Below are 24,814 nucleotides of genomic sequence, written 5' to 3' on the forward strand. Positions count from 1 at the left end.
TGCATGGAAATTAATTGAGTTTAAACCGCATGTAAGCGATTTGGCGAGCGACCAGATAAGCGACGGCGACCCGCTTCGCTGTCGCTCAGTCAGTCGTGCGACGAGGCAAACCGCATGGAAGTGACGGAGCAAGCGACCAAGACGGTAAGCGACGTTTTCTAAAAACCCTAAAAAACGAGCGATGCAACAGGCGACAGTATTTGTAAATAAAAAAAAGAAAAAAATCTCCGTCGCTCGTCTCGCCGCACGCTAAGTCGCTGACATGCGGGTCGGCTTTACGGAAACGAGCGCGCACATGCAGCGAGAAGCACGACTGCGATAGCCTTACTGCGTCAGTTGCAATTTACATATGTCGCAATAGTGTTGAAGAATGGGATGAACTTACATGGTCATTGAAGCCTCATAATCTTGTATCGTCGACCCATTCGCTGTCCGATTCCATTCCATAAATAAGAATTACAAGAGCTATGTCGAAATATAAATATGAAATGAAAGTTCTAAATAGCGAAAAGACCCAAAGAAAGTGCAAGATTTCAACGCGGAACGTAAATGAACACGAAAACGAAGCTCCGGTAGTGGCGTGTGCAGTACACAACGCGGAGCAACGGCGAGGAACTGAAGGTCGGCTATGGCGGCCCGGAAAGCGCGCGAAGGGCGCGCCGACTGGTGGCAGCTTGAGTAACTGACTCGCTGAAAGCGTCTATAGACCTTGTATGGCTTCTTTGCAGACCCCTAAGGACCCTACACTCTTTAACATGACTTTTACAGAGCACGTTTTTGCGTAAAAACAAATGGGGAAAAGCTCTTTTTGTAGAACCCTTTATTGGAGATCAGTAGAAACTGACAAGAGCGTGATGTTTGCATACACTTTTAGCTTACAGGGTTTTGCGGCACAATTAATTTTTTTTTTACAGCCATGCCTCACCGGCGACTTCAGGTAGCGCGTCCCGACTTGGGTGCGTCCTAACTTCTGTGGCAATTCGCGGCGTGACCGCCTGGGAGATGGGGTTGGCATCCCTGAAACCCCTCTTCTACCGTATATGTTTCGGCGCCAAAGTGGCCGATTAAAGCCAAAGCAGAACAGTCACATGCTGTCGAATATCGATAGTCCCAAACCAACACACGCAGTCGTGCAGTTATCCGAGTGGCCGCTGCGGGTGGAATGGTGGCGTTGGGATCGCAATTAGTTCGGTTTTCGAGTACAGATCGGGTGCCGCTTTTTCAGAGCAAGCTCTTTAGCAGTTTCCCAACTGACTTGCTCTAGAAACGTTGGTCGGTGCGGACCCCATAGCAGACCCCCTGCAGACTGAGTGGCTTCTCTGCGGACCCTATAGCGACTCCCTGTAGAGCTTGTATGGCTTTTCTGCAGACCCCATGAGGACCCTGTGTAGACCTTGTATGGCTTCCTTGTGGACTCCCTAGGGACTCCTTGTAGACTTCGTATGGGTTTTCTACAGGCACCCTATAGACACCGTAAAGACCCTGTGTAGACACCCTATAGAGTCCCTATGTACTCTATATGGCGCCTTGCCATAGAGAGGGTATAGGATGACCACACATCATCCATAGAATAGGACGTCCATAGAACGTCCGTTGGCCAATATTCTATAGGGCAGCCATAGGACGACTTCACGGAGGCAACAGAGGTCGTGGTCCGCCTATAGATGCCTTTTGTCCTCCCTATGGACGCTGGTCTATAGAACGTTCAAGAAGTGTCCATACATATTTTTGTAAGGGTATCACACCGCAGCATCGGATGTGCGAAAGCGGTTCCCTAAAACTCCCTAGTTTTAGGGAACCGCTTTCGCACATCCCATGCTGCGGTGTGATGGGCCCTCCGGTACCAACTGCGCATGCGCTGCCGCAGAAGATTTGCGCATGCGCAGTTCGTACCGCACGACCCATAGTACCGTATCGGATGTGCAAAAAGGGTTCCCTAAAACTTTTTTTTATGTCTACTGTGAATCATGCAGACTGCTTTTTGTAAGGTGTATTAGCAGTTTGATCGCGTGTTTAGGGCATAAATGCATGATAGAGATCAGAGACCATAACAAGCTTAGGTAGGAGGGCTGTGCAAAACTGGAACAATCGTCATTATAATGGCAGATAAACAATCGGTAAATAAGGTGCATTGTATGCGCCGCTCGTTCAGCAAACGTGAAATAGGGGCGGGACCTTCAACGGTATACAATGAAGTCGCGGTCTCACTGCAGCTAATACGTAAAAGCGAAAAAGATAGCTGCAGGCACTGCCTGAAGCGTGTTTCTTCTCCCTCGTATAGCAGTCCTCTCACAATGGCCATGCACAAACACTCTGCCTACATGCCAGAAGTTTACATATGTATGGAGCGAAGTTGACCGTGCTTTGAACATATTCTTGAGGACTGCCCTATAAGATAATTCTTTGTCGCGTCTGCAGAAAACGACGTATTTTTTATGGTTTATGAGCTTTGGAACTGTTTACTTAAAGGTATCGTTCGTCACTTACCAGCAAAAACGTGACCAACACTGGTAGCGGCAGTGATAAGACACAAGAGGTGGAAATCTGAAAACCACATTGTGGCTGTGTGTCGGACCTGACGATGCAGCTGTAATGAACCTTAAGAGCGACGCTAAAAAAGTTGGCGAAGGTTGACGCGTGCAGGGACCGAACTATAGTACATGAGCGCTTTGTTTGTGAAAGATGAAGTATACTTGTAAGGAAAAGTTTTTTTTACAGAAGGAAGATCTCCAAAGTTCACACTGAGACTCACGTGGTTCTTTTGTAATACGCGTTTTGGACGTAGCCAGCTGCGGGTTCGAGAAGGTGACTGTAAGAAAGGGAGGGTGTTTAAAAGGGAAAAAGTCGTACTGCGAGTTCACACGGTGTGGAACCCGGGCAGACGATCTTTAAAACATATGTCGCACAAGAAAAATGCCAAGAGCATTTCAATAGAATACCATGATGTGAGTGATGAAAACCGTTTCTCGAGAATGTTCTGGTGACGCACAACATCTAAAAAGTCTAACTAAATACGCCCTGGAATAAAAGAACAAATGGAGCCACTAAGAGGAGTCGAGTGGTGGATCACTCACTCACGTGTATTCACGAAATAAATCCGACCTTTATTTAACATCAGAAGCAGAGAGGAAGGGTAGGCAAGACGCATATAGCAAGCTTTGTATACAGGTCTACGCCCCCTACACGGGATTGGCTTGACTAAAATATGTACATGGCTGTTTTGGGAGGGTTATCTCTATGATAAATAATAGCAATTTATTATATATATCATATAGTAGTAATATTCACTGACACAAAATACCACAATACAACATATTGCTATAAAAGCACTACAAATAATTACCATGCATTAAATAGAAGGACGCTTAAATAATATATCAAGGCTCTACGAGAAGATAAAAATATAATAACACTTAAAACGCCTGATTGTTACATTTTCAAATGCAGTTTTACGTATGTTATTTAATTAGCTCAATTCATCAATATATATAAATACAAACTTTTTATAAAAAACAAATGATAAGAAAATCAATGTTTTATCGAACCACGATAATTATGTAAATTTGTTCAATCCCAGCACTGAAATCGTATGAACTTTTTTTTCAAACTGGTTTGTGGGGAACCACGTGAAATTTTACCCATGCTTCAAATTACTTTTCGTGGTAGGAACGCCTTGTTTATGTGGAAGAAAGCTGTTATAAACCACACCAAGGAGCAAAGAATAATATCAAAAGGCAACACTGAAATACGCAAAGCTTGCCGAACATATTTTGGTATTAAAATTATAATTCTCCTTATATTTTTACACTATCTATGATTTCATTGGTCACCCTACCTGCATACCTCCATTCAAAAATATTCATCCTGAAATGTGTTTTTTTTTTAACTATCGAAACACTTTAGGAAAATTTTAAAGTAATCGTAAGAGGGCATCATAAGGAACATGGAAGGCCAATCCAGGAGGTTGAGCAACGCAGTTTAGCGCTTCTCAATTTTTATGGTTGCCGAATTTAGGTCAATCAAACAGCGAAGCATGCACAAATATTATGAAGCTACTCCTGCACGCTGAAGTAGCTTTCTAGATCCGGCTATACCGCATTTGCTCGAATAATAGCTGCTTCGTTTATGAACGAAACCTGTGGGTCTGCTTTTCTGCGGAGCACGGGAATAGCATATCACCGCGATCGACGGGAAAATATCAGCGATTTACTGGACGCAAATAACCTCTTCCCGAGGTCTGCTCAGATTGCCTTTTTACAGAGGATCGTGTTCCCGACGTTGTAATTCGTTTTTGTTTTTATGTAGAACGCGACAATTCACTGTATGTGTGTTCTGCAGGCAAGTAGACGCAAGGGCCATGTTCATAAGAAGTGCGGCTATGACTCGAGCGAATACGGTAGTCACTGAGAGTTTGTCAAACGGAAGGCGCGCGGTTTAAATTCACGCATCTTGCTTTGTGATTGGTTCTCGGAGTTCTCGTAGCCTAATGCCCTCTAAAAAAAAGTCTGTGCGTCTACTTTCACGCACAACGCTCGGAGAGCCAATCAGCGCAACTTACGGAGGCAGCTCAGCGAATGACGATGCCGAAACATATCTTTAGACCAAAAAACGCAGTCTGAGTTGTGACATTAAGCAATGCAAAATGTCACGCTTGCATTGCTTAATGTCACAACTCAGTCTACGTTTTGTTTTGCTCTAAACATATGTTTCGGCATCGTCATTCGCTGCGCTGCCTCCGTAAGTCGCGCTCATGGGCTCTCCGAGTGTTGTGCGTGAAAGTACACGCTGAGACTTTTTTTAGAGTGCGTTGCAATCTGAATTGCCGCCGAGCGTTAATGAGATCTCCGGTATTCGGCACGCCCTGCATTTCTTAAGTTGACAGTGTCTATGCTTAGAGCAAGTTCGTCTGGTTCTTGCGCAGGGGTTCTGGTGATGTCAGAGCACCGAACCCTGACTGGCTCGATCGGAAAGATCGAGAGCAGCGAGCATTGTGTTCTACCTTCTTTCCTTCCATTCACAGCCAATCAGAACTTGGCGTTCTGACGTTACCGCAACGCCAATGTAAGAAGCAGACGAACTTGCGCTCCAGAGAAGGTGAAGGCGGGGAGATTAATTTGACTCTACACTCTAAAAAAAAGCCCGTGTGTCTACTTACCCGCACAGCACTCGGAAGGCCAATGACCGCAACATACGGAGGCAGTTTAGCGAATGACGATGCCGAAACAAATGTTTTAGACCAAAAAAACGCAGTATGAGTTGTGACATTAAGCAATGCAAAATGTCACGTTTGTATTGCTTAATTTCACAACCCAGTCTGCGTTTTTTTAGTCTAAACATACGTTTCGGCATCGTCATCCACTGAGCTGGCTCCGTACGTTACGGCGATTGGCTCTCCGAGAGTTGAACAAAAAAGTAAAAGCACGTTTTTTTTTGTTTTTTTTTTTTTAGAGTGTATACTTGGTTTTATCTCATGTCCGAGGGCGGTCCAAGTCAAGAAGAGATATAACCGCTAACACGTACACTAATACGCCACTAAGTCTTTCCTGCACATGATTTGATTAGCGATGGTAGAACAAGCCCTCCACTCTTGACGAACGCTAGGAAGTTGCGCTTCGGACTGTGACTTGGTTTCATCGGCACCTATAGCGTCAGCTACGCATTAACTTAAAGTGAAACGGAATATAAATTTTTCTCAAAAATCGCCTTCTGCGCGCTGCCATATTTTTCTGCTGGGCTGTCGAACACCTTCTGAGCATGCTCAGTAGGTCGGTTGTGCGGTATATTAGATTCTGCACCTGCAAGTTTAGATTGCTACGTGCGCCTGCACGTAGCAATCTAAACTTTTCGTCAAATTGGTAATTCACAGGCCGTCTTTTTTTTTTTTTTTTTTGTAAAATTACAAAGTGTAGTTCCCTTTGTGTAAAATATAGGGCCAAGAAACTTGCCTGGGTCAATGGCGGGCGGCGGTCCGGACAACCAAGTCGAGTAACGGGGGGCGTTTGGCGTTGGTATTGATAGATGGCACTACCTCCTCATCGAGACTGCTCGCGACCACCGCGGTTTATTATAATTAACATATTTTTTTTGTAACTTACCTTTGGTTTAAAATAAATACGGACAATATAATCAATACTCGAAGAAACAAAAACAAAAAAACGTGTTTCTATAACGACGGCGTTTTTGGTGCCAACAGATTTCGTCTGCGTGTCGTCTGCTATCTTTCGCTGGTCGGCTGCATTTTCGTACGCTGCTACCGACGCCATCTATCAATACGCGCGCCAAAAACACCCTGCAACTCGACTTGGCCGTCGGAGTCGCCGTTCCCAGTTGACCATGGCAAGTTTTTTGGCCCTGTTTTCACAAAAAGAGAGCTACGTTTTGTAATTTTACAAGAGAAACACGAACTGTAAAATACACCTTTGACGAAAAGTTTAGATAGCTACATGCAGGCGTCGATTTTAAAGGTCCATTTTGGATCGAGCCTGCCGACTTGGGACACGCTATAGTTCCTAATTCAGCACGCCAGGCACGGCGAGGTGGAGAAGAAAGAGCCAAGGAAGCGACGGATGAGCGATTGACGGGCACAGAAACGCAAAAAGGGAGGTGTATGGGAGGAAGCTGTAAAAGGCCAAGTAGTGACGTTGAGACCAGTCGCCATTACACAAAAACCAATCGGGAGCTTAAGCACCATCTCACGCAGAGCTCGTTAGGCACGACTTGTACGTAATGCGTGCGACTTGGAGTGATTTTGGTCAAGCGTGAGCAAAGGCGTTCGCATGCGATGCATTTGAAATGCCATAATCTGGTATAGAGACAACCATTTTTGTCTCTGGGCCAATTAACGTCAGAAAATCACAATTAACGTTTGATCATGAGACAAGTTTTTTTTGTGAAACCATCTTCTTCGTGCGGAATACATCTCCATGCACGTTTGTGCACGTTGAAAGTGCACTCTACCCAATGGAAATCGTTATTTTTGGGAGACAATGAACGGTCGCTACAAGCCCCGACAGCTTAAGAAATTTTATGGTAGCCCAAATTCCTTCTTCGGGATTCATGTACTGGCGTCCGTGTTGGTTAATGATGCGGCAATCTCATGGGCTGCAGTGAGATAATGCCTCGCGTGCCTCGCAACGCCTTGCGAGTCTTAGGCTAGCAGTGACCATGCACGGGTTGTGGTGACGTCAGAACGCCGAGCTGTGATTGGCTCGAATTGAAGAATAGTGGGTAGACGTCAAGGCAGCTTGTTTTGAGGTCTACCCAATATTCTTCGATCATAGCCAATCAGAGCTCGGCATTCTGACGTCACCACAACCCCTGCAAAAGAAGCAGACGGACTTACGCTCCGTGTTGTTCTAAGCCAGTGCTGCCAGTAATGAGCGCGAGCACTTCGATATTGTGCTCTAAACTAAGTGGCGCAGGTCGATGATTTATGTGTTTGTGACGACAGCTATTGTGGAACTAGATTGGACGAACTGAACTGTTTATTAAAAGTAAACTCTGGGAGTTACATTGTTACAAAGACAATTTCGAGCAGAAGACACGTTAGCTGCGTCCTTCCTTTAGGAGGACCGAGCACAAAGAGACTCGAGCCACACCACGGCCACCCAGATATTGCCCCGTTTCTCTCTCTCCTTGTCATGAAGAACATCACGCCGACCACGTAGTCTAAACACTCTCCGAAAAACTCCTCATCTCTGGGTAGAGTTTCCAAACTCCGTCGCCCCCTCGCCCCGGCTCAAGTGATTTGTGGTACACGAGCCACTAGACCAATGTGGAACGTGAGACTCTATCCGTAGCAAAAGCTGTTTTGCCTCTTCTGCCCTTTCGGCCTTTGGCGCAGCCTGTCACGGATGCCACCACAAAACGCAGGACGCATATATTTCTGGGGTAGTCGGCATGATGCGAAGTATCAAGGTAAGTTCAAACTCTTTTTTGACTACGACGACCTGCAGCAGGTGTACCTTCCGCTGTTCTTTAAATGCAGCCGCGGCGACTCGTGTTCTCGTACGTCGGGTGTCGTGTTAGCTCCTACGTCAGGTTGCCTACGTCATGGTGCATGACCTTCTACGATGTGCGTGACTACGAACGGCGTGGTCACGCGACTGGCGGGACTACAAATCACGCATGGACGTGGTTAATGCAACGCCTCCCGCATAACAAGGCCGTAGTGTTGCCGGAATTTCTACCTCACCCTCAGGAGTCCCCGACGGGGCTTCAAAAAAATGACGTACCGCGAACGCGAACTACGAAGATTTATACTTGTGGAGGCACAACGGCATATCCGCTCTTGATGACTGACTCGGTGCTGCTTCTTGGAACGCATTTCACCACCGAAGTCGAGCGGACATTCGACGTGTAGCAACAGGCCCCTGCCAAATGTGCACGAGGCGTGTACAGTACCTATTGCGCACAATTGTTCGCGTCCACCATCATTTGGACGCGCACACTGCGCATCTACTTGACGCTAGATCTGCGCCAGCGTTCGGCGACGACATGGATCTAATCCCACGTCTGTTGCCCAAGGAATGACGACCGCCAGTGTTGCTTGATAGCGATGGAAAGAGGATCTAGCTAGTAGGGTTTTGCACCAAATAAAGAGTTCTAACCGAGAAACTTGTGACATGATTTTGACTAAACTGTTTAATCGGTTTGATGCTGAGGTTGATAAAACTGTTACGAGTACTGTAAAACTATAAACATTCCACTACGTGTGGAGAAAAGAATAGCTGCGACTTCTCTAATTCTTTCTCTTGTAATAAAGGAAAGAGAATAAAGTAGCAGTAAATGCTGGGTTCGCGCTCATAATCGAGAGCTGTCGACGGTCAGCTATGGCTCCCGTTAATTGAGAGCAAGGCCGCCTGACTAAAAGAGGTAATATCGGCCCGATTTATTGACGCTCCTGGGAATTTTGTTCTCCCCAAATTGGTTCGTAAGACGGGATATCGGAAGGCTTGACGACGAACCCGAACCCGCGAAGTCTAGGCGATTGTGAAATATAATCAGCTCAGCTTCAATTCTTTCAAAATATGTGGACCTCGATTTATTTGTCCCGAGTGGACTGCGCTCGAGTCCTGTGGGTGTCGTTTCAGTGGTGCGGGCATTCTGAAACCAAATAATCCCAAATCTTTCCTAAATTAATTAAGGGCTACCTCGTTAATCATAAGATATAACAACAGCCGCGACCTTCAGGCGAAAAATGGCATGCTGCCCTATTTACAGAATCTTGGCTGTGTCCGTAACCTTTCCACTTGTTCTGAATTCGCTTAAATTTTGTCCAGGCGTTCCTCTGAACGCACCTGGCGTGTGTCGGGGGTGTTGTGAGAGATGTCCACAGCTCTCTGAGCCCAACTTAAGTCGTTAATATATTTTCCGATGTTGCAGCAATTGGCGTTTTCAAATGCAGCAGAGTTGTAGAAGACGTCCGCACGCCAACAAAGTTTGGGACTGTAACGTTCAGCAGACAGTCATGCACCAGTGAGGTCAAGGCTTGACCCCCGGTCTACCGGGTGAATGAGTGCAGAAAATGTTGGAGGTTCGACAGCATAAAAAAATTGTCAGTGGTGTACTCAGCGTTGCAAATGTGGCGCGGCACATCTCACTTCGTTGTGCCCAGAGCACAGCCCCTCAGTAGCTTGTTTAAGGGCACGCACCTCGCAAACTTGAGAGAATGTCCGCTCAGGACACAGACCTCTGCAGCCCTTTTGAAGCCCCTATGGTTTTTACAGAAAAGGGAACTTTCTTTGCAACAGCAGTAACTAGACAAACAGAGGTGTCCGAAATTTCTCTCAAATGATTGATTTATTCCCCTCTAAAAACAATATTAATCTCTCGCTTAATGGAGTGGAAGCCCAGATCTATGTATGCATCTAAAACGAAAATAACTATCAGCTAACTAAAGGAGGTACCAAAACCCTTGCGACCATGCCAAGCACAGAAGTTGTACAAAATGTGTCTCCTGGTTTAACCCGAGAGGATATTCCCTCTCTCCCTTGACCGTACCTTCCTCCTAGTTAAAAAGCATTGCATCGATCTGCAAACGAGCCACTTAAGTGCCGTTCGGCAACCACAAAATAAAGTGTGTCAACATCTGGATCTTTGCCTAGCGCTAATGCTTCATAAAACGAGAAATCCAGCGGTGCCTCTAAGTCAAACAGAAAAGAAGAATTAGGTAACAAATGCGTTATTTGAATGCAAAATATTAAGATATTACAATGAAACTGTCGATCAATCGTTTCAGGTGCATTGATATCAGGGCGCAGTACATTACTTTCCGTCAGTACGCGACATTGCTTCTTTTTTACTGGTTCAAGAATCGTGGTTAACTTCATCTTCCGTGTTAAAGGACTTCCCAACTAAAATTATGACAACGAGGGCGGGAAAGGGGGGGGGGGGGGGCGGGAGGTTGGTAGTTACATTAATTTATGGGACACCTCACTGTGCTTCAGCGGAGTTTAAACTCATGGCACCTCATACGAAGATGTTAATGATAAATATAAATCTTCTTAGCCCACTTCCGCTTTCAATAGTGAATGTTCATATTCCAAAACGCTATTCAACCTCTAATTAATTGGATGCTCTCTCAAGCAGCTGCCGCTTGCACTTTATATTATTACTAGATTTCAATTCTCATCACACACACTGGAGATTTAGAACTGACGCTGTTCGAAACAGAACTAAAATATCAAGGTGCGCTAGTTGGATATGCGTATTGCAAATAAATAGCTCGAACGTCGAGGGTGCACAGACGACTGCTATTTTTCAGTTCTTTGAGCGTAACTTCCTTTTCCCATTAAGACAATTTCATTTTGGGAAGGTTGTTTTTTTTATATGCTGAAAAGAAAGAATACAAATAAACGCTAACTCTTTCTCGTCTTCTGTATGAGTACTTAAACGACAGTTGTGAGTTGACGCTTCTTCCACTGGTGCACTTGTCGGAACAGACTATGCGGCTTAAATGGCGATAATAACATAGAAATAGCGAATAAAAAAACAATAAGCGTGGAACGGCAAGATCGGCTATTGAGCTAACCCCATTATCGCACAGTCTTATAATGTTGTGAAAAACTATACACTATGATTAATATAATGAGTATTATCCATTACCCTATTAACTGTCAGTAGCTGTCGTGCACCCTTCATATGCTTTATATTGTTTTCCTGAACATAAAAAGTGTAATCAATAATTTCCGTCGGCTAAAAATCAGTTATGTGGTGACGCAACAATATCACGTGCAAATCAGTTAGAACCAACTCGATGAAAGTCGGCACATAATGTGACTTTTAATATCTGTTATCTGAAGCAAGCGCCCGCGTGTTTTGTTTGTGCGTGTGCACCTTGAGAGTGAAATTCGGCTAATGAATCTCAATGTCGCTAAGGCTTATAACAGCTTAGAATATCCTATACTCTTGAGAACGCTGGCTTCCATCCATCTACTAACTTGTACCCAACCAAGCAAGCATAGATTTAAAACTTCTTTTTCTCAAATATATTTTTTTTGTTCTGATGGTAATATAAAGTCTCGGTACTTTGCACGAAATAGGAATCCACCCTAGGGATCAGCGTTATCTCCACTTCTGTTTAATATTCTGCTAAGCTCCATTCCTATACAACCGGATATCGCAGCGTTTGTATACGCGGATGACATTGTTCTTTTTTCCGGCTGATTTTAGTATATAAGCACTATGTAAACAAATTTATTTATTTATTTATTTATTTATTATTTGAAAAGACTGCAGGCCTTTCTCATGCCCTGGCAGGTTCCAGGCAACAATACACAATAGTATCATATACAACGCTAAAAAGAAAAAAACGACATTACATAAATACATAACGACGGAGAACATAGTACATTAAAAATTCAATCAAGCAATGACACAAAATTAAACACTTACAGTTTTCATCTCATTCAGCAAAAGGCACTGTACAGAATACTTGCTTTCATGAGATTACATTCAACGAATGCTGATACAAAAAAATATATGAATTTTTAGGATATCCTACATATTAAAATCAATGACATTTTGGCTATAAGATCTCCTAAAAGTGCTTAGTCAAGCCATCTACGAATTGCAGGCATACCTAAAATTGATTGTTAGCTGGTTATTAAAAGTAAACCTCGTGATCAATCCCACAAAATGTGAAGTTAAGTTTTGACGTTCCCGATACGTTTTGACGTAACGGCAGACCTAGGCCTACGTATATCGCGGCAGTTAATCCACCCTGTCAAACACCTCCGATATTTGGGAGTGATATATGATGACCGAACTAACTGGACAAAACATATTGAACATATTGGAGCTAGAGGCACAAAAGTTGTTGGTCGACTGCTGATGCTGAAATGCTCTGACAGACATACCGGACTGAAAAGATCGGCACTTATTATTTTGCGCTAAAGCTACTTGAGATGAATCTAGAATTTCGGTTCGTCATGTTCTCGAGATTACCAAATACAAATGGCAATTTTTTTGTTCTGCTTGAAAAGCGTGTTTTTAAATTATGCCTGTGATCCCTTATTATTTTGTCAATGACGTTCTCTACTTAAAGGCTCGTCTTCCTCGCCTCTCTTGCTCGCTTTAAACTGCTCACAGTGAAAATGGACGTAGATGTCTTCTCAAGCCATATGTTAGCACGACAGGCGCACGGTCCCTTATCCCAAACTCAACATTTATGTCGCAGCAACGGGGACAGCCCGTTCCTTAACTTAGCTATACTATCGCTGTTTGTACCTTGAATATTACCATTAAAAATATATGCACAGTGGTACTTCATATAACCCGACTACTCGAATATCTGCAGAAAACGCATTAGTAATTGTTCAAGACACTTGTTTTACTTATTTTACTAGCTATGTTAATGAACCTAGCTATGCTAGCTAACATGCTAGCATAGCTAGTGCTAGCTAACATAGCACTAGCTATGTTAATGAACCATCTGCGCAGTTTTGAAACGCGCTGTATAATTGCTTCTGAACAATATGTCGCAGACAGAAAATTCGGAGATGGAATTTAGTATGCAGTACCTTTAGATTTCTCCTTTTACGTATGTATACCGGACGACACGTCGATTTTTGAGGGTGAAATTCTAGCAGTTACCTTCGCACTGCAGAAAGTCCGACAAACTCTCACTAAAGTAACAATCCTCTCAGACACTCAGCCGATGTGCGAACGCCCTAGAACAGACGCCAAACACCCGCAACATAATTTTCTAGGTTGGTGCCAGCGCACCTTCAAGGCCAGGCACGCAAGTATACCCGAGTAGGTGACCCCTGATCATTTGGCACGCTCTGATGATTCTTGTCGTTCAAATATTCCCTTTGCAGCCTAATGAATGCCAATTTTAGAAGTTACATTTTTCTTAACTGCACTGTGCGTGACAACCTACTAAATGTTTCTTATTTTAAACATCTTAAAGTTTCCTGGATCACAAATGGTTGCGAATTCCGACAGTGGGAGGTGGAAGTGACGAGGACGAGATGACGAATGTCTCTCCTGAATCTATGCGCTAACAGAATAGGTCATTGTAACTTTCCGTTATGCGCCTACTGTACGAACGTTCAATCTATAGACTTTTTTGCTATTTTGTCGAAGGCAAACGGACCTACCACAGCGCCAGCTGGGGAGGCCCCTCTCAAGGATCGGCATTCCTCTTACTGTTACCGGCCTACTTTCTTTGCGGCAATAAAACTGAGCGATGCTCACATTGAGGTAAGTTATGCTGGGCACAAATTTATTACAGCATCCAGAAGATTAGTTCTCTTAGCCATTCCGAACTCACTGATTACCCACAGCTTAAATATTCAAATTTTACAGCAAAAAACTAATAGGCCGAATGTAGCGATTCAGACACTTGGCCTACCACCTCTCGCGCTAAGTGCCAAAAAAACTCTTAAAAACAACGACAAAGCAAAGGAGGACAAAAATAAATGTATTCAGGTTTTCATTGATGGCAACCTCCAGGTAGCAGGAATTATTTAATGAGATAAGAAGCGCAATACACGTGTTATTTATCTAGAACTTTTTGTTTGATTCAAATATGGGACAGTGGAGGATACAAAAAGCATACCGGTGATTTACTGACCACTTGTCTTACCGCAGGTACCTTTAACTTTAAAGACATTTAATGGAGTGAACACAATATTTAAGGAGGGATCGACTTGATATTGTTTAAAAACCATTCTAACAGTCTGTTTGGGTAGCGAAAAACAAATTATTTATAAATTATTCCGCTTAATTAAGCGGGTAAACTGAAGTCACGTGCCGTCAGTTCACGAGACGTCAATTTTTCGTCTAAATTTAGCGGGGTGGATTTGCTTCGTGGTGCCAAGTTCTGCTGTTATACTATGGGATACCATCGCATCATATGACGTCCATTTTCAAGGAGAAATCAAACGGGGAAATGCAAGGGCAAAAGTACGAACGTTCGAAAATGCAGATTTCTGGGATTAGAGGGTTCCGTTCAAAAGCGTTCCATGCTTCAATAATCACGCGGTGACAACAGGGTGAAATGTTTTCTAACAGCAATCTAGTTTCGCTGACGCTAGGCGGTTTTTAGTGACTCCACATATTTTACGTATATACATATGTAAAAAATGAAAGCCGCTTACAATCCTCTGTGATGCCGAATTAGACCGCAACTGTTGAGGAGGAGGATAGGAGGATACGGAGTGGAGGGTCACGTGGGACATCATGAGGCTAAATTTTCCCACTAAATTGGCGGGAAATTTTTTCGCTACATTTTGCGGGAAAATAATTTCGCTACGCTATATTTAGCGGGAAAATTTTACTCTCGTGACGTCACGTCTGACGTGAGACGTGACTTTACGTGTGACGTGGCAAGGGTAAAATGTTCCCGCTAAATTAGACGGTAAATTTTTCCGCTAAATCCCGGCAAATCTAGCGGTCAAAATTTTGCCTTCATTACGCCACGCGTGACATCATTATGGGAAACGTCCCCTAATGCAAAACGCGGTTACGCCGACGGTAACGTCGACGCCGCTCAAGCCGCACACGGGCGCCTAAGAGCTAGCGCTCTAAAAGAGTTTGTCGTGAACTCTGACAACTTGGCGACCCCATCGGAGTAAACGCCTCACCCAGTAGAGGCCAACGCAAATTATTTGCGTCGACCTCAAAAACGACACGGGACGAATGCGGGCGACAACCCGACAAATAGGTTTGTTTTGGACCGATAAAATCGGTTAAAGAACTAAAGTCAACGGTTTACGCATTCGACGATTGAATCGGTAGATTACGGGATCAAATTCAAAGCCTTAGTTAAAATATCTTCAAAGTGAGCCGAGGTCAAACAGCTAATACGACGCACAAAATACGCTCTGCAGGCACTCTCTGAGGTGTGCTCGCAGATAATTATGACGTCGAACTCCGTTTCCTTGGTATGATGTATATAAGACTGCAGCAATAGTTATCGAAAGAAGCAGCGCACAAAATATCCCCACAGCAAGTTGCAAACGGTTTTAAAACGAAACCAATATTCGCATTGTCCACGCGCCGAACCCGCGAGTTAATCGTTTTCTAAAAAGAAAAACGGTACAAGGAACGATTTTATCACTATTCAATTGCCGTTAAATTTACGGTTGTTTTACGGCATCTTGTCAAGCCTTTTTTGGGATGGTAGCGCAGAGGCAAACTGAAACAATGGCATGATTCCATCAGTAGGGAAAGGTGGAAAGGAGGGGGGGGGGGGGGGGGGGCAGAAAAGTAAGTTTAGCCTGCCGTGTAGTACGTGCATGGCGAACCCGAACGATGTAGCCGAAAGAATGGCGAATACAACCCGACACACTGGGAAGGGAGAGCCGAGCAGCGGGCCACGGAGAGAAGGACGATCGCGCCCAGTCTGCGGCTTCCAGGCGTCCCGTGGCCTCCCCCGTGCTCGTGGCCCGCTGCTCGGCTCTCCCTTCCCAGTGTGTCGAGGTTGCATTCGCCGTTGTTTGGGCTACATCGTTCGTGTTCGCCATACACGGCGAACGCGCTCGTGATACACGGCAGAGCCTGTCTCCATTCCGACAGCTTTGCGCACAAAAGGCCCCCGCGTTAGAGGAAAACAAAATAGACGTGCGGACGCCTCTTAATGTCCTGGTGTTTCTGTGCTGTGCTTCTCCCTTTCGTTCTCTCTTCTCACGCTAATGACGGGGAGATCGCTGCTGCGGTGGCCAGAGGCTGCAGCTGGGCGGGCCTGGCGTCGCCCTCACCCCGTCTGAACGCTCGCCACAAACGACATCTGGCCAAGGTCACCGAGGTTTCCGGTACGCGAAACGCCTGTGACACCGTGAATCTCGTATAGGCCATGCATCTGCCCGCTCTCTGGCCGACGGCCGTCAGAAGATGTTGAGTGCGTCGATACAACGACGCGCTGCCATTCTCGTGACTGTCCTTGTGTTTTCGATCGTCGCGGTGCAGAGGATCTCTCGACGTTTCTATCAAACGGAAAGTGAGTGCCTTTTTCTTTTTAATAGCGTTCCGTACATTGGTGGACTTGGTAGGAGCGGAATACGGTGCTTCTAAAGGGATCCGGTACCTTACCAGACACTAAAGCCACATGTCTCTGTGCTTCTACATCGTACACAAGACAGGGAGTGTTCTGCAAAGATGTATAACTATCTGCGGAGACACGTCTCATGCACGTTCCATTTATATTTTATTCATACATATGTGTGCTTCAAACATGTACGTAAACCTTTTTTTTTTTCGTTTTTTTCTTTTTTGCCCAAAGTGACAGGACATTTATACAAGAAAGAAACCCTCCGCAAAACATTGTCTGCAGACTGATTTTTTTTTTATGACGTACGTATGAGCAGTGTGACCACCGCTTAAGAAATATGATGCGCCTAACCTTCCGGAGAGTACTTGAAAACACCGACCGCCGCAATGTACGGCGTGAGTTTGGCGTATGAAAAGGTTGGAAATATGTTCACACCCAGGAGAAACCGCCTGCGCCGTGAAACTGAGCATGGCGGTTCAAACTGCTCAATATCCACATCGCAGACTTCTTTCCTTGAGTCTAATTTTCAGCCTTGTCATACGGCCGTACATCCCCCGTAGATGGCAGCGGTTGGCTCTTCCAAACGTTTTCAGGGAGAGTAGGTGCTCCAGGTTTCTTGCGTGGAGTTCGGTACAACTGGTAAGTAAGCAACGCTTCAGATTAACAACACTCGATGAACCATCTGGGTGCGTAAAATCATTGACGCGAGTTATCTAAAGCTTTACCCGAAACCGCACGAATCACTTTCTTTCCTGATCCAGAGATAGCCAAAAAGGTATTTAGCGGTGTCTGTAATGGCGCGTTTGCACTAGTGATTTCGCGGCCCAATCCGCACAGGCGGAAAGTTGGTTTTGGAGTCAGGTGGCGCAATCAATTCGAGGTTGAGGAAGATCTGAACCAGACCGGGGCCCATATCTAGGTTGTTCGCCAGACGAGTCATTTGGCCAAACGGTTCCAAGAACCACCATCCTCCTGCGTGGTTGCGCCCGCGAATCCGCGAGTTTAAATCCGCCATTAAGGTGGGGAAGTTACGTTTCTTCAATAGTAACAATCGCGCCAAAATCTCCCGCTCCGCACGAAGTGTCCATAAACCGATGTAAGAATCTTTGTGTCGATGTGTCCACAGATAGCACAGTAGAAAAAATGCCACACTTTCATAAAAATAAAAAAACAAGTCACGTGCAAAGCATATAAAAATGTATCAGCAAAGTTGAATGTATGCACGAAATCAGAGCTTGATTGCTCGTCGAGAATTGTTGATATCAGAATAATGATATTGATTACAAATTAGTCTAGCTCGTAGTATTCGAGTTGCATTCTTGTAATTGGCCACGTCTGAAACGGAACGAAAATTAGTTCGACTGGCAAGCTGAACAGATGATATCAAAAATAGGGTGACAAACAATTATACACCCACGCCGCTCGACTGGCAGTGACAATGTATCATTTGTTTTCTGTGTGTGTGTATTTTACTATCTTCTGCTCAGCTGGCCACTTTCACAAATAATAAACCAATTAAATTGCTCAGCCTAAGCCCTTTACGACAAGACCAAAATGGCGGCTCCCAGCACAAAATCTGGTAATAGAGTGGCGATAAAATGAGCATACCCTATTCAGTGGCTCTACATATATATATTTGTCTTCTGTTAACAATCGGACATCTTCACAAATAGGGCCAAAACATTTATCTATTAGGAGATGCGTCGCGCGTTTCCTTACCAACGTGCCACCATTATTTTGACCACTTTGGGGGTTTCCATTTTCGCAGACTCCGCGGTGCAGACGGTATCTCGACAGTCAGGTCATACACAAGGTGAGTGATGTCTAATATTGTCCAGTGGAATCATTTTCAGGGAGCAGAATGTAGTGATTTCGAAGTGGTCGCGTACCTCATCAAATATTTGCTTTCGGAAAGCAAGTTAAAAGAAACACACCACCAATAAAAAGGAGTAAAGTTTGTTTAGAGGAGAACATTTCACAAGTTAATTTCCCGGCACGTAGGCATTAATGTAACCAGTGTCATTGTTTCTTTCGATAGTTGCACCTCCTGATGCGCAGAAAACTCAGCAGTTGCATGAAACGAAAGGTGAGAATCGCCTAATATATTTTTCTTGACAACTTCTTTTACTTTTAGAAAGCAGAACGCAGTGTGTCTAAATTGTTCGCAAACTCACCCGTTTCATTGACTTCGAGCCCAAAGTCACATAATTTTATACAGAGCTGAAGCCCGTGTCTGAAAAAGGGTTTTAGGTTAGTATGCTCATAAACCATTCATCCAATAACTATATAAACTTTTAAATGTAGAAAATGTTGGCAGCTAACTTCATCACATTATTGAAGTAACGTCGTGTCTCATTAGTTAAATTACAGTTCTTTACTAACTTTATTTTGACGAAGATGACAATTCACATTTATTTTGTCTCCACATAAACGCACCAGCTTTCACTGCCCCAACCTTAACCCTGAGTGCAGCGATTAATCAAACTTGCACTGTGCCAATGACTATTTAGAGTCGAACATGTACAGTTTGTTCGGCAACCACACTACGTTTGAAAGGTTATGAGATATTGCGAAAAAAAATCGGAACGTATCTCAATTAATCTTTCTGTAACTCACGATAGCTTTATTTAACAGAATGAAACTGTGAATGCTACTAGAGCAACTTTTTTCAATAAATAACAGTACCTACATACATTTGTCGCTATGGGACTTTGACTTCTACTCGATCACAGTTTAGGTAGACTTATTGAAAGGTATGGTTCAAAACAGTTACTTTGGCGGCTCTGCTGTAACACTACAACTATTTTAATGTGAACGTACGTAACGCTTTGGGTTTTGGACGCGAGACTTACTTTTTACGTGCTCCTAGCACTGCTCGTAATACCCCATGCACCTGTGGCCCGGCAGCTTTGCTAGCGAAGCACGTTCGCTACTCCTCTGATTCAAACATGCAACGAAACAAAGCAGGCACACTAATTATGCTTCCAATGTTCTCATCTATCCTTTCAGGAGCTCGTTTACAACTCATTAGAAACACCACCGAAGTACGAAACATATGGTTCATCGAATCGTCTGGCAGTCAGGACCTCCCCTTCAATCAAGCTTGCGCCATCGAGTCGGCTTCCCTGCACAACCCAGCCTATTTCATCACCCTTCTCACCACGGGGCAGCTAGCAGCTAGCTGCGAGTACTGCAAGATTCTCCAAACCCTTCCCAACTTCCGCAGCATCAGAACAGATAATGAGCAAGCATTCTTGTCCTCACCGATGGAGGCATGGTACGGCAGCAAGATGTATAACCATAGCAAATACCATGTAGAGCATCTTAGCGATGCTTTGAGGTACGTGACCTTGTGGTGGCACGGAGGCATCTACTTGGACCTCGACGTCATCACGATGAGGTCATTGCACAGCCTTACTAACTGTCTGGTTCTGGAAGAGTGTGGAAGACCGACCAATAGCATATTGATCTTCGACAAAAGGCATCGGTTTCTGAAGACCGTTATGAAAAAGTGTGCCGAAGTGTACAACCCGAGTGAATGGACTACATGTGGTCCGAATCTTCTGCAAAGTCTTTACCAGGGTGGAGAGTCGTCGGCCCAGAACTTGACGTTTTTGAAGGCGGAAACGTTTTTGGCGATCGAGTGGAAGCGGTGGAAGTGGTTTTTTGAACAAACAAGGACAACGGCTGTGTTTCAGGAAGTACGCGAGAGCTACGGGGTTCACCTTTCCAATCACTTGAGCAAGCACACGACGTTTCAAATTGGGTCAGGTTGCGCTTACGAATTGTTAGCAGTATGGAACTGCCCTCGGTCCTATAAGCACCTTGTTTCGAAGAATCGTTCATCAGTGATAGCACCGTATTGTTTCTCGCTTTACGTTATCTCCTCTATCATATATAGCTTCACTTATTTATGTTATAGCACTAGCGGCTAAGATGGTAACCTGTATAGGTTACAAGCCCAAATAAGAACATTTTGGTAGTAGGTGACAAATGACTTACTAGCAATATGATCTCGTTCTGGCGAACAAGCAAGCCTGCATTCTTGCATATTTGTTGACATGTTTCTGTGTGTATATAGGTATGTGTGTGTGTGTCAGTTCAAGCTGCTGCACTGTAGCATTCACGGACGTCTTCAGTATTCGTTGTGATTCCTCTTTTGTGCGCGCGCGTTAGAATTGGCCAGTGTTCGCGTTCTGGGCATTTGCTGGGTTTGTGTAGATCCGTACAGATGACTGTGGTGCTACGACATTGTTGTGGACGTGCCAAAGACCTGCTGCGTGTATCTGTGTCGCGGAAAGTACAAAGTGAAGAAAAAGCTAGGGGTACGAAAGGCTTAACTGCTTGTGAGCGATTTAATTTTTTTTTTTTTTAATTGGAGTTTCTTTTCCGGAGTCAAAACAAATTCATAGCGCGAATGTGACGTCCCTGTATAATGTTGATGGCCATTACTACTTGTTCTTGAGAAAAAAAAATCATTTCGATTGTGCGAAATGTATGCTCCGAATAGTGCGTGCTCGGCAGCAAATCCGCGCAATGGCTGCTGACGCAACGTCAGTTAAAACCATGAGAAGCAGTGTGGTCGCGGAGTATTTTACGCGTACCGCCAGAATAATAGTCTGTGTCTGACATTTTGTTAAGTAACCGGGCACCTTATATGTTATTTATTGAAATTAAAATTATTTTAGATGTGCGAGCTTCGTGTTCCGGACGACGACATCTTTCCATGAAGTTCTTGCGTCGGCGATGCTACCATACGCGGAGTGACTGCATCTCTGTCACAGCTGCCCGTTCGCAGACACAGTTCCGCACAAATTCCGAACTGCCCACGTTACTCAACTAGACTACACAGCAGAAGTCAGAATTAAATGACAACGCGAACGCGTATATGTGCTGCTGCTGTGCAAATAGAACTTCAAGATTACTCTAAAATATTCCGCGGAGAAGAAGAAAGGTTCTGGTGCGCAGAACACATACCTGAACCCGTGAAATCAAGCACATTGCGTTGTGAAATGCAATTGAAATCCATTTGCAGTGAAGATTGTTAAAGATAAAACGCCACGCATCAAATAGGGCTTAAACGGCGAACTTTTTAAGATTAAATATAAATTATGACCAAAATATTTGAAGCTCTCAGAAGTTAATATTTAACTTCATGATTAGCTTTGCATGCACAAATAACCGTTAGATAGCTTCAAAGTAACTACCTCTTTATAAATATTCAGATCATGCAAAACAGATATATGTTTAGTCGCCACTCGTATGTGCGAATAAATGGTTCGATCGCAGCGCATGCTATGAAGTTGCTCCTATTTCCTGCCCGTCAATAGCAGCGATATTTATTGAGAGGATGAAATGCATGTTCATAGACGTTCAACGTGTGAGCGTACATTCCACCCAATCACGATCGTCCTTAATGGCGGATGATAACTGACACCTAAATCTGAGCGTGCGCTGCGAACCACGTACGCGCTCCAATCTGGCAGCAAGTGAATAAAAACCGTCGCCAAGCTGCTTCGTTCATCGCCCAAGATTCAGGCCTGATGAAGGGTGTCACTAAACAGTAACTGAATCACGCGTTTCAATAGTGGTTCCGAAGAACGACGGCAAAAGCTCGTGGCTGTCCAAAGTTTACTTTTATTCCTTCTGGACTGTACACAACTTTTTAGCGCACATCACCCGGACGAAACATGCTGAGTCATTTGGGTCTGGACTCCAACGGATCGTCTGACATTCCACAGAAAAGAGCACCTGCGCGTGCTCGGGGCACGTTGCACAGCCCAATACATAAATTTGCCAGCACGCAAAAGATTATGGGATCGGACTACGTAGCGCCCCACAATGCACCAAGAACACCAAGTAATGTTACTTTGATTAACCAGCTCCAGAGATAAGAACACGATTGGTATCGCGTTCAAGTCGTCATCCAATCGCAATGTAATAACGGGCTCAGCGCTTTGAAGGCTTGCCAGTGGGGTCAGCTAATCGCCCTTCTTCTTGAACAATCTGGTTAAACGAAGATCACTGATTGGTGCACCAGGTGCATCGTGGAGAAGTATACGCGCGGAAACTTTTTGAGAATTCTTTTTCTGGGCGCAAGCTTTTCTTCGCAGTATTAGGCTAGAGTGAGCAGAACTCTGCACAATCTAACCACTGACAGATAAAAACAAAAAACACTCAAAGCACGGCTTAATATGTTCTAGGTCATCGGGTCGTAATGGGTTCTTCGGAGTTCTTATCGATGAATGCTGTAATCTGATGGGATGATTGGATAATAAGATGGCCGGCACTCATCACGCCCTGGATTTCTGAAGTCGTTGGTGACTATAAGGAGCGCAAGTTCGTCTGCTTCTTGCGAAGGGGTGGTACCGACGTCAGAACGCCAAGCTCTGATTGGCTCTGACGCAGGTATAGTAAACAGATCGAAATTCTATCTGCCTTGAGGTGTGCCTACTATCCTTCCAAGCGGAGCCAATCAGAGCTCGGCGTTGTGACGTCACCGCAGCTCCTGCTCGAGAAGCAGAAGAACTTGCGCTCCACATCGAACTGTTAGCGGCCGATCAGTCAATTGATCCGAGCGATAGGTCAGGGACGGTGGACACGGTCCCCGGGCCTTTCGACTTTACGCGTCTGCTAAACGTCATCACCATCTGTGTTTTCCAGTCTCTGTGTGCAAGGACTTCCAGAAACTTCTCGACGTATTATACTCTGTTTTCCCCCACGCTGGCAGTGTGGCGGGAGATGCGCGCTCGCATCAAGCAATCAACCGCCTCCCTTTCAATAACTGACCCCTCCCTCTGCGCGCGGGTATATGGGGAGGAGAGTGATCACGTGGCGAAACACAGACGTACGGCTGGTCCAAGGGCAGGTTAGCCTCCCCCACACTGTCCGCTTAGGGGAGAACGGAGAATAATAGGAGCTCCGTAATCGCCGTCGTGAGAGAACCCGCCCGAGGACGGCAATTACGCCCGCTGCGTTCCCACGTAATTGTCGTCTGACGAGCGGCAAGACTTGGTAGCTTTGTGAAACCTTGCGAGCAGAACATGAGGCTAGAAAAAGAAAATATGTGAGATTCTTTTTTTTTATATATTATTGACTCCGTGGTTTTCCTGGGCCATATGTTGCTCGAAAGCGCTTAAGAAAACCAGCTACTCTGTACTCAAAACGGAAACATAAACGAATAGAAGAAAAATTGATAGACGTTTACAAATATCGTATTGCAAAATTAGAGCGCACCTCTTGAGGAGGAGGAGGTGGAGGGTATGCCCCCTTCCTTCTCCGTACCCTCTCCTCCTCCTCCCCCTCCCATCATCCAATTCCGTTTCCCCGCTAAATTTAGCGGGGAAAAGGACATAACATGAGTGGGTGTCAGGTGCCCCCAGCGGACAAATTAGCGGGGAATGGAATGGGCGTCGAGGTCACGTGACGTCAATTTTCCCGCTAAATTTAGCGTGGTTACGCGGATGCCGCGAAGCACGGAAACGGGCGCCTGAGAGCTGGGCTCTAAAAATTAAGGAGAGTAAAAATAGAAACTCATCAGTGAATCATTATGTATCAAAGCCCCCTTGGCATCGCTTCATATAGGTGAAAAATGGGTTAAAGTTTCTCTTAAGCAGCGCAACAGATGTTTGGTTGTAATGGTCAGGTTTCGCAGGCACCCCCCCCCCCTTTTTTTTTATTAATTTAATCAAAAACTATATTACCTTTTAGGGGCGAAGCTCCTTAGGGGCTAGCCATGTCCGTATGTCTGTCCGCCGTCCAGCGTGCCCCTGCTCGTGAGTTCAGCAGCGAGAGCAAGAAAAAAAAAATGGAAAAATAAAAAGAAGAAAAATAAAATAGGGGGCTCTGAGATGCCATCCCATCTGTCTTCTTAAAAAAGAAACAGCTATATAGTGATTATGTTGCGTATTTATTTAGTAGGTGAAAGTCAACCCAAATGGGCGTCGAAAGTCTCCTCTGGATACGGAAGTTTAGCCAGTGCGGTACCACAGCAAGTCCGGCGTCTTTCACGAGCACCGCACAGTACAGTGATACGGTGCATGGAACGCGTTACCGCCTGGCGTGTTTAGCGTCCTACTCCGCCCATGCATTGAAAGTGGTCCCGAAGTTGCAAACAAACGACGTCGCAAAAGCCGGAGTGTTCAGCTGTCGGAGGTCGCGATCCTGGTAATTAGTGGTAGACATTCCGGAAAAAAAGAAGAAAAAGTACGAGTCAATGCAACTGTCGCTCTCGTCGCTGCATCCCAATTCCTGGCTGCTGAAGCTTCCGTGGACTTTCAAACCCGACAGCAACTCGCAGCAGAACACGCGTCTTCC

General features: G+C 44.9%; 1 protein-coding gene across 1 annotated transcript; it reads left to right on the forward strand.

Moving 5' to 3' along the window:
* Nucleotides 1-15,865: 15,865 nt before the first annotated feature.
* LOC120845288 (lactosylceramide 4-alpha-galactosyltransferase-like) lies at nt 15,866-20,985 on the forward strand. The gene is made up of 3 exons (XM_040217121.3): nt 15,866-16,447; nt 18,267-18,311; nt 19,508-20,985. Exons 1-3 carry the CDS (start codon nt 16,342-16,344, stop codon nt 20,431-20,433), a joined length of 1,077 nt encoding a protein of 358 aa, XP_040073055.1. The 5' UTR covers nt 15,866-16,341; the 3' UTR covers nt 20,434-20,985.
* The last annotated feature ends 3,829 nt before the right edge of the window (nt 20,986-24,814 follow it).

This window comes from Ixodes scapularis, unplaced genomic scaffold (genome assembly GCF_016920785.2).
Source record: "Ixodes scapularis isolate PalLabHiFi unplaced genomic scaffold, ASM1692078v2 PGA_scaffold4__175_contigs__length_147842914, whole genome shotgun sequence".
In the NCBI taxonomy this organism is placed as follows: Eukaryota; Metazoa; Arthropoda; class Arachnida; order Ixodida; family Ixodidae; genus Ixodes; species Ixodes scapularis.

Bases quoted from the DNA above. Each gene is read 5' to 3' on its own strand.
- LOC120845288 (XM_040217121.3), top strand. From the start codon at position 16,342: ATGTTGAGTGCGTCGATACAACGACGCGCTGCCATTCTCGTGACTGTC. The intron at 16,448-18,266 runs GTGAGTGCCTTT...CCATTTTCGCAG, and splicing joins ACGTTTCTATCAAACGGAAA to ACTCCGCGGTGCAGACGGTA. The intron at 18,312-19,507 runs GTGAGTGATGTC...CTATCCTTTCAG, and splicing joins ACAGTCAGGTCATACACAAG to GAGCTCGTTTACAACTCATT.